This window comes from Capsicum annuum, chromosome 3 (genome assembly GCF_002878395.1).
Source record: "Capsicum annuum cultivar UCD-10X-F1 chromosome 3, UCD10Xv1.1, whole genome shotgun sequence".
Lineage (NCBI taxonomy): Eukaryota > Viridiplantae > Streptophyta > Magnoliopsida > Solanales > Solanaceae > Capsicum > Capsicum annuum.
The window spans coordinates 239,063,297-239,076,942 of record NC_061113.1 but is presented as its reverse complement, the minus strand read 5'-3'; the positions used below and the strand labels follow the sequence as shown (position 1 = coordinate 239,076,942).

At 32.7% G+C, this 13,646-nt stretch overlaps 1 protein-coding gene across 1 annotated transcript; it reads right to left on the bottom strand.

Annotated features, from left to right (window-relative positions):
- Window positions 1-9,385: 9,385 nt before the first annotated feature.
- LOC107862807 (protein NRT1/ PTR FAMILY 1.2) lies at window positions 9,386-13,312 on the bottom strand. The gene is made up of 4 exons (XM_016708470.2): window positions 12,877-13,312; window positions 12,578-12,795; window positions 10,698-11,248; window positions 9,386-10,614 (listed from the first exon to the last, which is right to left on the bottom strand). The coding sequence occupies exons 1-4, from the start codon at window positions 12,947-12,949 to the stop codon at window positions 9,714-9,716; spliced, it is 1,743 nt and encodes a 580-aa protein (XP_016563956.1). The 5' UTR covers window positions 12,950-13,312; the 3' UTR covers window positions 9,386-9,713.
- Between the last annotated feature and the right edge of the window lie 334 nt (window positions 13,313-13,646).

Below are 13,646 nucleotides of genomic sequence, written 5' to 3'. Positions count from 1 at the left end.
TTAGCCTTTCTGCTGATCGTTCTTCTCCAATATAGATGACAAGATATCCGCCATGCAAAAGTCTATACCGTCGCCAGAAATTCTTACTAGGGCACAAGTCTTAAGAAGGAATCAATAGTTATCTCTCAATATCAAGTGATATTGAGAGATTACTAGTCATGCCTTCCCAAGACTTTCGCTACGGCAAGAATTTCTACTGATGACAAGATATCCGTCATGCAAGAGTCTACACAGTCAACAAAAATTCTTTCCAGAGCGAAAGTCTTCAGAAGGCATGACTAGGAATCGCTCTGGCAAAAATTTCTGCTGACGGTGTAGACTTTTGCATGTTGAATATCTTGTCATCAGCTGAAATTCTTGTCGTAGCGAAAATCTTGGGAAGGCATGACTAGGAATCTCTCAATATCACTTGATATTGTGAGATTACTATTGATGCCTTCTGAAGACTTGTGACCTTGCAAGAATTTCTAGCGACGATGTAGACTTTTATATGACGGATATCTTGTCACCTATATTGGAGAAGAGCGATCAGTAGAAACGCTGAGAGATTGTTTTTTCTACTAACTCGGGCAAAGTTTTTTTATAGGGTAATGAGCTTGGAGTTATATAACGTTTAATAGGCTTGGTAGAGTCAGTTTAGATCAAACATTACGTAACTCCTTGCTTGTTAATTTATCAAACCCCTTGAAGGTTGGTTAAGCAAGCTGCATTGAGCAACGCTCGATAAAAGTGAGCTATTCAATGGTTGGGACAACATCTTGACTGTGCATCAACACATTTTAACCTAAAATAAACACAACGACCCTCCATGTCTTCTTTAAGGCTTTTGAAGAAAGTATAATTTCAAAGACGGCAACGACAAGCTTGGATACCAAATCGGCAAGCTTGAAAATTATCGGGATTCACATACTACAACAAGCCTCTGATCTTCTCCAAGGAATGTTGAAAGCATGCTAAGCCAAGAAAACATAATCAATTAATCAATATTGATAGGGAAGTAATGACACTCAATCTGTCTTTCAATCTCGTTTGTGGTTCCGATCAGGTCAACAGCAGTGGACCTAATCGAAACCACAAACAAAAATGCATGGGATGCAATTTAAAATTCAAAATTTTTTGTCTTCGTTTAGATTCCTTATTTTAACTACAGTTGCTGTTGTCGTAAAATTTTTAGACTTACTGTACATCATTTCAACTCTCGATGCCTGTAAGACTGCTTTCTTGGCCTTCTATTATTTTTTATATAGGTGTTAATCCCGACCACACTACCTAGTCCTAGTTCCTTAGTAAAGTGTCCATCTGCATTATTTTTCTTCCGGAGAAACATCAGACGAATTTACATTACCGGATACACTTTCATATTTTCACTTAATTTAGATTTCTCACGTTTTAAGATAATTTCATCGGCCATATTCGCTAGAAGTTTCTTGCTACCCTATGCCTCTTCTTCAATTAGCTTTCAGATGATATAGTCTTTCATCAACTCTCCTTTCCCTCGCAGACATTCTCCTTCACCTCTTTCTGGCATATAATCATCTTCTCGGATAACCCTTTCATATAAATTTGGGCCAGGGGAATTTCTATTGATTTTCCGTTCTTGTTTGATGCTGTGCGAGGCTTCAAAGGCCTTCTCAGAGTCTAATACACACTTAAAGTTAAGTCCAACCGCTATTGGATCTCTGCAATGACACCAAATATTGATCCCTTCTCAAAACTTGACACACATAAACATGAGCAACAACCGTCAGTAATTCATAACAGGGTATCTGCACCATCTTCACGGGGCTCTCGACCTTATCAATTCGAACCCACCAAACTTAACTGTACAATGCAGGATCTTGTTTGAATGATCAGTGCCTAATCGATTAAAACTGCATTCACAAAAATATTGTACTTTGTGTGTGTTGTCTCGATAACCTTATCAGTAATACTTAACTCCTACACATGATAATGGATCTATCCATCTGCATGCACCTTATTATTTCTATCCCATCTGTGGCTTAAATTGAATAAACAGATGAGTAACTAGTTGCAACAGATATATCCATCTATTGCAACAAATTATCAATATGTTGTAAGTTATCTAACAGATAAAATATATTTTGCGATAGATAACCCATCTGTTAGATTTATTTTAAAGCAGTTTTTTTTCTTTCCGAAATACAATAAAAGATAAAATGTTGTATTTAGATCCATTTTTTTAATTTACATATTTGAAAAGTCACCAGTTTTATTTAGTTAAGGGATATGAACAGTCTTGGCTTTTTGACTTACCCATTTGAATTCAATCATTTATAAATAGGTCCTTCCTTACTCGTTCATTCTACTACACTTACAAATATGGTTGATCCAGATTCGTACAAGAAGATTCATATCAATTCCTTACAGGAACTTCAAAGGCAGTTTGATGAACTCCAGATAGATTTGGCTGACTTCGGAGCAAGGTTGAGGAGGGCCCTGCTGCCGCCGGATGAAAATTGTCTGGTTGACAATAATAATAGTAGTAATAATAATAATAGTAATGATAATAATAATAGTAGTGATAATAATTAGGTTATATTTTTTCTTTTAGTGTATGTATTTTCCTCATTTTGTATATCGGATTTACCCAAGGGGTTCAAAAATCAATGTTTGGTGGTAGACTTTGAATTTTTAATTCTTATTTAATATTTAATTATCATTCTGTTTATTCCTCTTATTCTCAACATGTCTACGATTGGTGGTAGGGATTGAACATTTGTGGAAACAACGATTAATTTGATGCAACAGGTCGATCATATGTTGCAATAGGCAGTTGTTAATAAAAAGAGGTTATTGTTGTTATTGAAAGGGTGAAAAGACATGACTTTTTGATTATTTAATATGAAAAATGATTTATAAATAAATAATAAGGAAATAAATAATAAACACAATTTATAACCGTAAAAGAACGATTATATAATTTTAATAACTGATTGTGACTTTTCACCATTTTTATTTTTAAAATTATTTATTTATTATATAATAAAAAAAGTTGCAATATTGGATTAATTAACTTATATGTTGATTGTTAAGAAAAAGGTCAATAGTTATGACTTTTTTAAAACACATTCAACAATGTTGTTGATGCATCAAATTTCTCATCTGTTGTGACTGATGTATCAACTGTTAGAAGAAATCAAAAAAGTTAATAAAATAGATCATCGATTTGTTGCAATAGATGGTATAGCTGTTGCAACTGATGGTTTATCTGATGTAACAGATATACAATCTGTTGCCAGAACATAATAAAAATGATTATTGAAAAGGTATTTTTTAAATTTATATAATAAAAAATTCAACAAATCTGGATTAATGATATGATGATAAATTTTTTTAAAAAAGATTGATTATATGTTGCAATAGATATATTATCTGATGCAACAGATATAAAATCTGTTGTCACAACTCAACAAAAATAGTTCTTGAAAAGAACTAATTAATAATAATAATCTGAAAAGTCATGACTTATCACAATATTTCTTAATTTAATTAAGTCATAGCTTTTCACAGTAATAAAAAATGTAATTAATAAATGGAGGTGAACAGTTAGATTATATGTTGCAACAGATAGATTATCTAATGTAACAAGTTTTCTATTTGTTGCAGCAGATGATATATCTGTTGTCACGGATAAGTTATCTGATGCAACAGATATAAAATTTGTTGTCACAACTCATTAAAAACGATTCTTGGAAAGAAATATTTAATAATAATAATCTAAAAAGTCATGACTTATCACAATATTTCTTAATTTAATTAAGTCATAACTTTTCACAATAATAAAAAATGTAATTAATAAATGGAGGTGAACAGTCACGCCTTTTTGCCACTCATTCCAATTCAATTCTCTATAAATAGGTCCCTCCTTACTCAATCGTTCATTCAACTACACTCTATTTATTTATTGCATCTTGTCTTTCATATTACATCTTCCACCCCTTTCTCTTCCCTAACTCAAGTAAGTTTTTTCTTGCCAATTTGTAGTATACGTTGTGTTACATTCAGATGTTCTTTTCTTTACTTTTGTTTTTAGGTTTTTTGTCAATTCATATGTGTTCTAGATATAGTTGATCCAGTGTGGGACGTTGCTTTTCTGCAAGACGCCGTGAATGAACTTCGGATACAGGTTCGTGACCTGCAATGGGAATTGGGAGAAGTTAGAGCAAGGATGCTTCGTGAAATCCGCAGGCTGAGGGAGGGTCTCGCTGCTACCGGTTGAAGATTGGCCGAATGACAATAATAATAATAATAATAATAATGATGATGATGATGATGATGATGATGATGATGATAATAATAATAATAATAATAATAATAATAATTAGATTTTTTTTCTTTTAGTCTATGTATATGTATTTTTATTTGTTTTTTGTTTGATAAAAAAATTATGTTTGATCAACTTTGACGTTTTAATTCATGTTTAATTTTTATTTTGTCTATTATCTTCTCAACAAACATGTCGACGGTTGGACATAAGGAATAGTTTTGAATCCAATAGCAATAGTAAGAGTTGAATGTAAACATATTGATTATCTGTTGGGTTTGTGGCAGGGGCTGATTTGTGTTGGTCCCAACAGATTACTCATATGTTGCAATAGATAAGCAGTCTAATGCAACAGATAATTAGTATGATGCAACAGATAACTAGTCTGTTGCACGACTTTGACGTTTTAATTCATACTCCCTCTATCTCAAATTACTCGTTTCAAATTGAGATGACACATTGATTAAGAAAAATAATTAATAACATGCTTAGTTTACCATAATACCCCTATTAAATGATGTTTACATTTTAATTTGAAGAAAAAGTAATTAATGCAAAGGGTAAAACATGAATTTTTTTTTTATCTTTTCTTGATTAATGAAAAAAGACAAGTAAAATGAAAAATCAAATTAGAAAATTTGGGATGGGTAATTTGAGATGGAGGGAGTATTTAATTTTTATTCTATCTATTATCTTCTCAACAAACATATCGACGATTGGACGTAAGAAATAAATTTGAATCCAGTAGTAATAGCAAGAGTTGAAACATATTGGTTATCTGTTGGGTTTGTGGCAGGGGCTGATTTGTGTTGTTCCAAACAGATTGATCATCTGTTGCAACAGATAATCAATCTGATGCAACAAATAATAAGTCTGATGCAACAAATAACTACTCTGATGCAACAAATAATCAGTCTGATGCAACAGATAACTAGTCTGTTGCAACAGATAAATCTTTTGTTGCAACAGATTACTCATCTGATGCACCAGATGAGTGATCTGTTTAAATTGTGGGCAGCAGTAACTGTGTACCCAGATGACAAATTCGAATAAAAATCATAATTTTACTTATTAAAGTCACCTATGAAGTAATGCCAAAGTGGAAATTGATGTAGGAAACAAAATTTGACCTAAGAAATAGGTTAGATAGCAACAGTAGCGACAACAACAATAATAATGGTCGACAAGAAGAAGATGAAGATGATAATCAAGTAGAAGATGATGATAATGAAGCAGAAGATAGTGATAATGATGCAGAAGATGATGAATAAAGCAACAGTAACAATGAACAACAATAATCGTGAAGAGAGAAAACAACAATGGATGAGAAAAGACAGAAACACACCTTTTTTTCTTCCGTTTTCTATTATATTAACTAACATTTGGATCAAAGTGTAAATTTAAAAACTTGTAGGTTATTTTCAAACTTTCCCAACTTTCTTAATCCATAATAAAGTAATTGTTACCTCCACTCTAAGACTTATGTCACCTACAACTCATTTTAAAACTCTTTTGTCACCTACAACCCAAACCCCCAAGTAATTAAAGCATCTTGACATTCCCTTTTTAACTTAATATATGCTTAATTTTTTTTTTATTTTTTTTTACATTTAGCTAAGAATATTTGAAAATTTATTTTTTTAAAAAATACAATTTAACTCTCCAAATATTAATGATATTAAATAATGAAAAATTAGAGTAATTCTTTTTCAAATATTTTGATGATGATTTTCTTTAACAAAAAATGAGATTATCAACATTTTATAGAATTTGGGTCAAAATAAGTTATTTAACATGAAATATTAAAGCTTCATACACATTTAAGAAATATCAACATAAATTTCTTAACATGTATTTTTAGGAAAAAGAAATTAATAAAGTTAAAAAAATTAGTAACTTTTTAATTTATTTTTTATCATTTAATATGAAGGAAAATAATTAAGTTAAATAAGTTAAAGGGTATTTTTGTAAACAAACCATCTATTCTTAAAAAGAATGCAATCCATAATAATAATAATAATGATAATTAAATTATTTTTTTCTTTTAGTCTATGTATATTTATTTTTATTTATTTTTGTTTAATAAAAAAATTATGTTTGATCAACTTTGACGTTTTAATTCATATTTAATTTTCATTCTGTTATCTTCTCAACAAACATGTCGACGATTGTACGTAAGGAATAATTTTGAATCCAGTAGCAATAACAAGAGTTGAATGTAAACATATTGGTTATCTGTTGGGTTTGTGGCAGGGGCTGATTTGTGTTGTTCCAAACAGATTACTCATTTGTTGCAAAAGATAAGCAGTCTGATGCAACAGATAACTAGCTGTTGCATGGCTTTGACGTTTTAATTCATAATCCCTCCGTCTCAAATTACCCATTCCAAATTGAGATTACACATTGATTAAGAAAAATAATTAATAACATGCCTAGTTTACCATAATACCCCTATTAAATGATGTTTACATTTTAATTTGAAGAAAAAGTAATCAATGCAAAGGGTAAAACATGGATTTTTTAAAATCTTTTCTTGATTAATGAAAAGACAAGTAAAATAAAAAATCAAATTAGGAAATTTGGGACGAGTAATTTGAGATGGGGGGAGTATTTAATTTTCATTCTGTCTATTATCTTCTCAACAAACATGTCGACGATTGGACGCAATGAATAATTTTGAATCCAGTAGTAATAGCAAGAGTTGAAACATATTGGTTATCTGTTGGGTTTGTGGCAAGGGCTGATTTGTATTGTTCCAAACTGGTTATCTGTTGAGTTTGTGGCAAGGGCTGATTTGTGTTGTTCCAAACAGATTAATCATCTGTTGCAATAGATAATCAGTCTGATACAACAGATAACTAGTCTGATGCAACAGATAACTAGTCTGTTGCAATAGATAAATTTTCTGTTGCAACAGATTACTCATCTGATGCACCAGATGAGTGATCTGTTTAAATTGTGGGCAGCAGTAACTGTGTACCCAGATGACAAATTCGAATAAAAATCATAATTTTACTTACCAAAGTCACCTATGAAGTAATGCCAAAGTGGAAAGTGATGTAGGAAACAAAATTTGACCTAAGAAATAGGTTAGATAGCAGCAATAGCGGCAACAACAACAATAATAGTCGACAAGAAGAAGATGGAGATGATAATCAAGTAGAAGATGATGATAATGAAGCAGAAGATGATGAATAAAATAGCAGCAACAATGAGCAACAACAATCGTGAAGAGAGAGAAAACAACAACGGATGAGAAGAAAGAGAAACACGCTATTTTCCCCTCTGTTTCCTGTTATATTAACTAACACTTAGATTAAAGTGTAAATTAAAAAACTTGTGGGTTATTTTCAAACTTCCCCAACTTTCTTAATCTATAATAAAGTAATTGTCACCTCCACTCAATAATTAAGACTTGTGTTACCTATACCTCATTTTAAAACTCTTTCGTCACCTACATCCCAAACCCCCAAGTAATTAAAGAATCTTGGCATTTAATTTTTAACTTAATACATGCTTAATCATTAAATGAAAAAATATTTTTTACATTTAGCTTAAAATATTTGAATTTTTTTTTTTAAATACAATTTGACTCTCCAAATATTAATGATACTAAATAATGAAAAATTAGAGTAATTATTTTTCAAAATTTTTGATGATGATTTTCTTTAACAAAAAATGAGATTATCAACATTTTTATAGAATTTGGGTCAAAATAAGTTATTTAACATGAAATATTAAAGGTTCATACACATTTAAGAAATATCAACATAAATCTCTTAACATGTATTTTTAGGAAAAAGAAACTAATAAAGTTAAAAAAAATTAGTAACTTTTTAATTTATTTTTATGATTTAATATGAAGGAAAATAATTAAGCTAAATAAGGTAAAAGGTATTTTTGTAAACAAACTATCTATTCTTAAAAAGAATGCAATCCATATTATTTTTAATAGCACAAACAAAACAATCACTAAAAAGTAATACTAGAATAACTAATTCCAGTACAACTAATCTTACTATAATTAATCACAGCATAACTAATGCCATCATAACTTGTTTCCCAACCAAACTACCTCTTAGTTTAAGTACTAGACTTCTTAAGATTGAGGTGTAATAGGCAGAGACCTTCCCTTCATTAAGAACCTTGCAACATAGACTCATTTGAAGTGAAGAAAATTGTATACTTGTATTGATTGTTGAATGTGTGAATTGGTAGTGGATTATATTTGGAACTTGGAACATAGAGAACATTGTGGGATATCGAATCAAAAAATATCTGCACACTGGCTATGTTTGTGACATCAATGGAATGAGAGACAAGATGTTGACAAGAATTCTAAGAAATTGACGTTGATGTGAAAGATTAAGAACTGAAAAACATATGTTGGGAAGCATCTGAATCTACGGGAGTCAAAAACTGGAAAACATGTTTCGAAGTATTTTAAAATAGTACAAGCTGTTGTTAGCATTGATTTTCAGATCATGCACTGTTATTTGATGCCTCTGGTATGTTTGACCATCTGAACAAAAGTGATGTAACTAATCCGTGTCCATGTGTTGATTGAAAAAGAGTTAAGAAGATAAGATGTTACCATGTCATTGCACCTACTCCAAGGCTGCAAATCAGGTGATGTTGGGGCTGGTTAATGATGAGCTCCATTGATGAATCCCAACTTGTGTTTTGCTGTTAGTACTGTAAGAACTGATCTCTTGCGACCCTAGTCGCCTCTTCTATTAAAGAGGCTGTTTACCAAAGTAATGTCAAGTGAATCTGAAGAGTGCGCTGTTTCCTACCGCTTAGTGCGCTGACCGAAGGAACGGATGATTAGTCTCACGGCTGCCGGCTGTGGGGATACCTCGGGAAATCAAAAAAAAAAAAAAAAAAATCTGAAGAGTGAAGACAAAAAGCATGATTGGACTTGTGAGATGCACAAGGTCGGACTGATTTCAATCCATCAGAATTTGGCTTCAATGGTCTTGATTTGATACACGAAAATTGTTTTATAGTTTACTATTATATGTAGTGGAAAAAATTCAGTATCAATAAGTAGGATTCACTAAGCAATCGGCTGTATTACACAAAGTAAATAAATGAATATAAATGGAAAGAACAAGAATCCATCTGTTATATTGCTATGAAAAATGGTCCATGCATACATTACTTCCAAGAATTTGAAGGAGGAAGAGGCAACTAATACTCTGAAAAATGAATCCAAAAGATTCATCCCTGTAAGCTCCCTTTGAAACACTAATACCATTTCTCTAAGCCTCCATTTGACATAAGAAAATGTGTTAGAACTGAGAATCCAAAATGCATGTGCACATAAGTCATTACTTCAAATAATATAGAGGTCTATACATATAAAAGCACTTTACTGGCTAACTTAAATAAGTGGTTACGTCAATTAACAATGCAGTACAACATATCATGAAGATTCAGTTAAAAGCCTATAATTGCATTGTTTCTCTTCTGCCACATGAGAGAACCTACTGCTCCCATCATTGCCAGGTTCATAACACCGACAAACGGCCAGAAAGTAGAAGAAGTTGAGCAAACTCAAAAAACTAAGTAGCCAGTAAAAGTAATCCAGGTGACCCCTATTAATGTTGCTCGAAAGCCAGCTCGTTTTTCCACCAGTTGATGAAAGCCAGTCCACACCACTCACCAGAATACTTCCAAACAAGCTCGGCACAGCAGTCCCAATATTGTACATAGCTGACGCGATGCTGGACATGCTTTTGGGTAATAGAGAGTAGAGGAACTCAATCTGTCCAACTGCATGGATAGCCTCAGCAACTCCAAGTAGTGCATACTGTGGCACGAACCACATAGCAGACATGTTCACTAAAGCACTTGGGTCGTCCTCATGCCCTTCCTCTATAGCCCTTCGTCGTCTTATGCTTTCTGTTATTGCTGACAATGCCATAGACATACAGGAGACTATTAAGCCAATCCCCATTCGGGTGACAGGACTTAGCCCTCTTGGTAGTCCAGTGTATTTCGATAGCAAAGGGACCAAAACACGGTCGTAGAAACTAAGCCAGATTGTTAAAGCAATTATCAAGAACATACTAAATGATGCTGCTGGTATTTCGAAGTGAGGGAAGATATGTCTATCCATGGTCTTTGTTTGAAGTACAGAAAATGAAAATACATTCATGTCCACAAAGATGATGAAGCCAGTGGACCACATAGGAAGTACCCTAATAAGAGCCTTCAGTGATTCAACTTGTTCCAAACTACAGAGGTTCCATGGATTTGAAGCTGATCCATCAGGATTCAAATCCCTTTGAGGATCTTGAATCATGCAAGCTCTATTTAAGCACCTATAACATACACTAGAATCTTATTGCAATGAACTGCAATATCATATAGCACTAAAAAAAGGTGAAAAGATGGAGGCGCAGACCTGAAGTCATTTGATGGTGTCGAGATCTCTGATTCCATTGGCAAATGATAGTAGTCATCAGAATCAGTCAATGGAATACTGGTATTTCTTTTCCTAAAAGCTGCTACAGCCGCTTGAAGCAATCCTATTAGCAAGCTTTCTTTAGCTTTCACTTTGATATAAAGAGGAGAACCGATTAGGAACATTATGACAGACAAAAACATGAGGATAGCAGGGACGCCAAAGCCAACTTGCCAACCATAACGATCTTGAATGTAAACGATAGTGGTGACTGCAAGGATAGTTGAAATCCCTGTGCTGGCATAGTACCAGTTGAAATAGCTATCAACAAGCCTCTGGTTCTCGGGGTTCTCTTTACTTTCCAATTGATCAGCACCAAATATTATAGAACAAGGTCTAACAAAACCAGTTCCCAGGGACATAAACACAAAAGATGACAGTAGCACAGCAAGTTGGACTGCTGTTGTTCCATTACAAACATGTTGGAACTGAGAGCAGGAGAAAGAATTGAGTTGTGGAATCATTGCTGTGAGCCATAAAATAATCATTCCCTGTTGAACAAGAATTGCTAAACTTTGAAGCCATACAAGTCTAATAAGAGAAGGGACCAAAGATATGCCATTTATTAGTCAAGCACCAAGATAATTGAATTTATGAGAATTCAAGCATCATTTACTAACAGCAGAAAGCCAAGGATACAATGCACTAGAATGCTGAAGAGATGAACTTAACAAATCACATTATCTAGCTGCTCTATGGATGAAACAAAGTATTGATGAAAATATTTACAGGAAAAAAATTGCTGTCTAATGAATCTTCACTTTGTCTGCAAAAGGGGAGGCAGAATCCTTTGTATTATGTTACTGGAAAGTCTTTTTATTCTAATCAGCATAAGCAACCAACAGTTAGAAGAACTATAAAGGCTCAAATATGCATAGATGAGCAAAACTTTTAACAGATGGTACAGATAAGCCATTTCCCAAAAAAATAAATCAGAAACAAACATCTTGATCGATATTCAGATAACATAAGCTGTCCATGCATCTGTTGCAATGATTGCATAAATGTTAATAAGATCATCCACTCAGTCTACTAGAAGATGGATTAACTAGCAGAACAAAATTGGCATACCCACCATGCTATTGAGGAATATAATCTTTAACTCTTGTAACTTGTTTTTTCTCATACTCCCTCCGTCCAACAATAGTTGTCCATTATTGACTTGGCTCATAACTTACGAAACAATAAATATTAAGGGTTATTTTACTCATGTTGTTGTTGTTGCTTAATATTTTGGTAAATGCATTGCGTCTAACACTATCGTTTGGTTTGAAAATGGTTATCCCGGGATAACTAATTGTCCCAGGATAAAATAAAAGAACACATTTTCCTTTGTTTGGTTGGAGGGATTAATCCAACCCGGGATAACTTATCCCACCATTTTTCCCTTAGTCGGTATTAGTTATCCCGGGATAACCATTTTCAAACCAAACGACAAGGGTAAAATAAAAATAAATGAGTAAATTATCAATTGTTTTTTCAAACTGAACAAGTATTATTGGACACCTATTTTTAGTATAGTGAACAAGTAAAGGGGGACGGAGAAATTCCAGAAGGCCAATAGCTCACGGTTCGAGTCTGGCCCACCCGCCACTATCATGAGAGCGTTCCAAAAATAACAAAAATGAAGTGGTAACTACCAAATGTGGGATGAATAATGTTCTTCGATCATAACCAGCTACCAACCAACCCCTTTGTATCACAAACGAAATAACTAAAGCGAAAAAAAAAAAAAATACAGATTTGACTCTAACTGATGAAACAAGTAGTATTGCAGACAAAAAATATCATGTTGAAATTGTGAAATGTGACAAACTCACAATAAGAGTGAAGATGGATCCATGGGCAACAACGCTAAACCGACCCAAGTAAGAATCAGAAACAATGGCCCCTACAATGGCCAACCCATTTGAGAGCGCACTCCATATTCCAAGAATGCTACCTGCAGTGGCAGCACTCATTTGATAATATGTCATCAAGTATATTATCATGTTTGGGCTTAAACCATAACTTGCTATCCTCTCAAATGATTCATTCACTGAAAAAAAAATGGAAACAATTAGAACTTAAAATGCACGCAAACAATTTAAAGAAAAAATATGAAAAAAAGTAGTGTCACCAATTATGAAAGGCATGGTTCTAAGACCACCCTTTCTTGGATAATATTCTTCAGCTTGTGTTTCTGTGCCCATTTTCACTTCCACTGTCTCTCAGTTTTTCCTCTTCACTTTTCTTTAAATATGACGAAAATTATAATAATGGAGGATGAGATGAGACTTTTGGCCTTGGGGTTTTTTTAACTAGCAACAAAATGAGGGAATAGTTCATAGACGTGCATGATTATAATAATGGAGGTGGAGAATCATTGAGGTTTTTGATGATGACCGTCGATCAGAATGGCCTGTTATTTTCTGTCAATGAATATGCATTATAAAATTATTCTTGATATCGTACCCATGAAATGTTTTCTTTACTTGTGTAGCTGTACACATGTTTTCTTTACTCGTGTAGTTGTCATATTTATAGAGTAGATATATAGATTGCTTCGAAACATTGTCATTACTTAATCAATAAAATTTCTTTATACTTGTACTAACTCTCTTCTTTTTTATCGTGTTTTTACTCAAAAGACCTACACATTTCTCGATGATTCTATTGTTTCTTATTTGACAGACACAATTTTAATATTTTTAGCTCTGATTTGGTGTTAAAATGAGCTAATTTTGTGATTATAATTCTGAAAAATAATTTTAGTTTAGATATGGAATAAATAACATCATATTAGAGTATGATATAAAATTTATTTTAAATTTAATAATATTTTAATTAGCTATATAATTTTATTTTAATTTATTTTAATATCATTCTCCTAAAAATCATTCCCCCTCC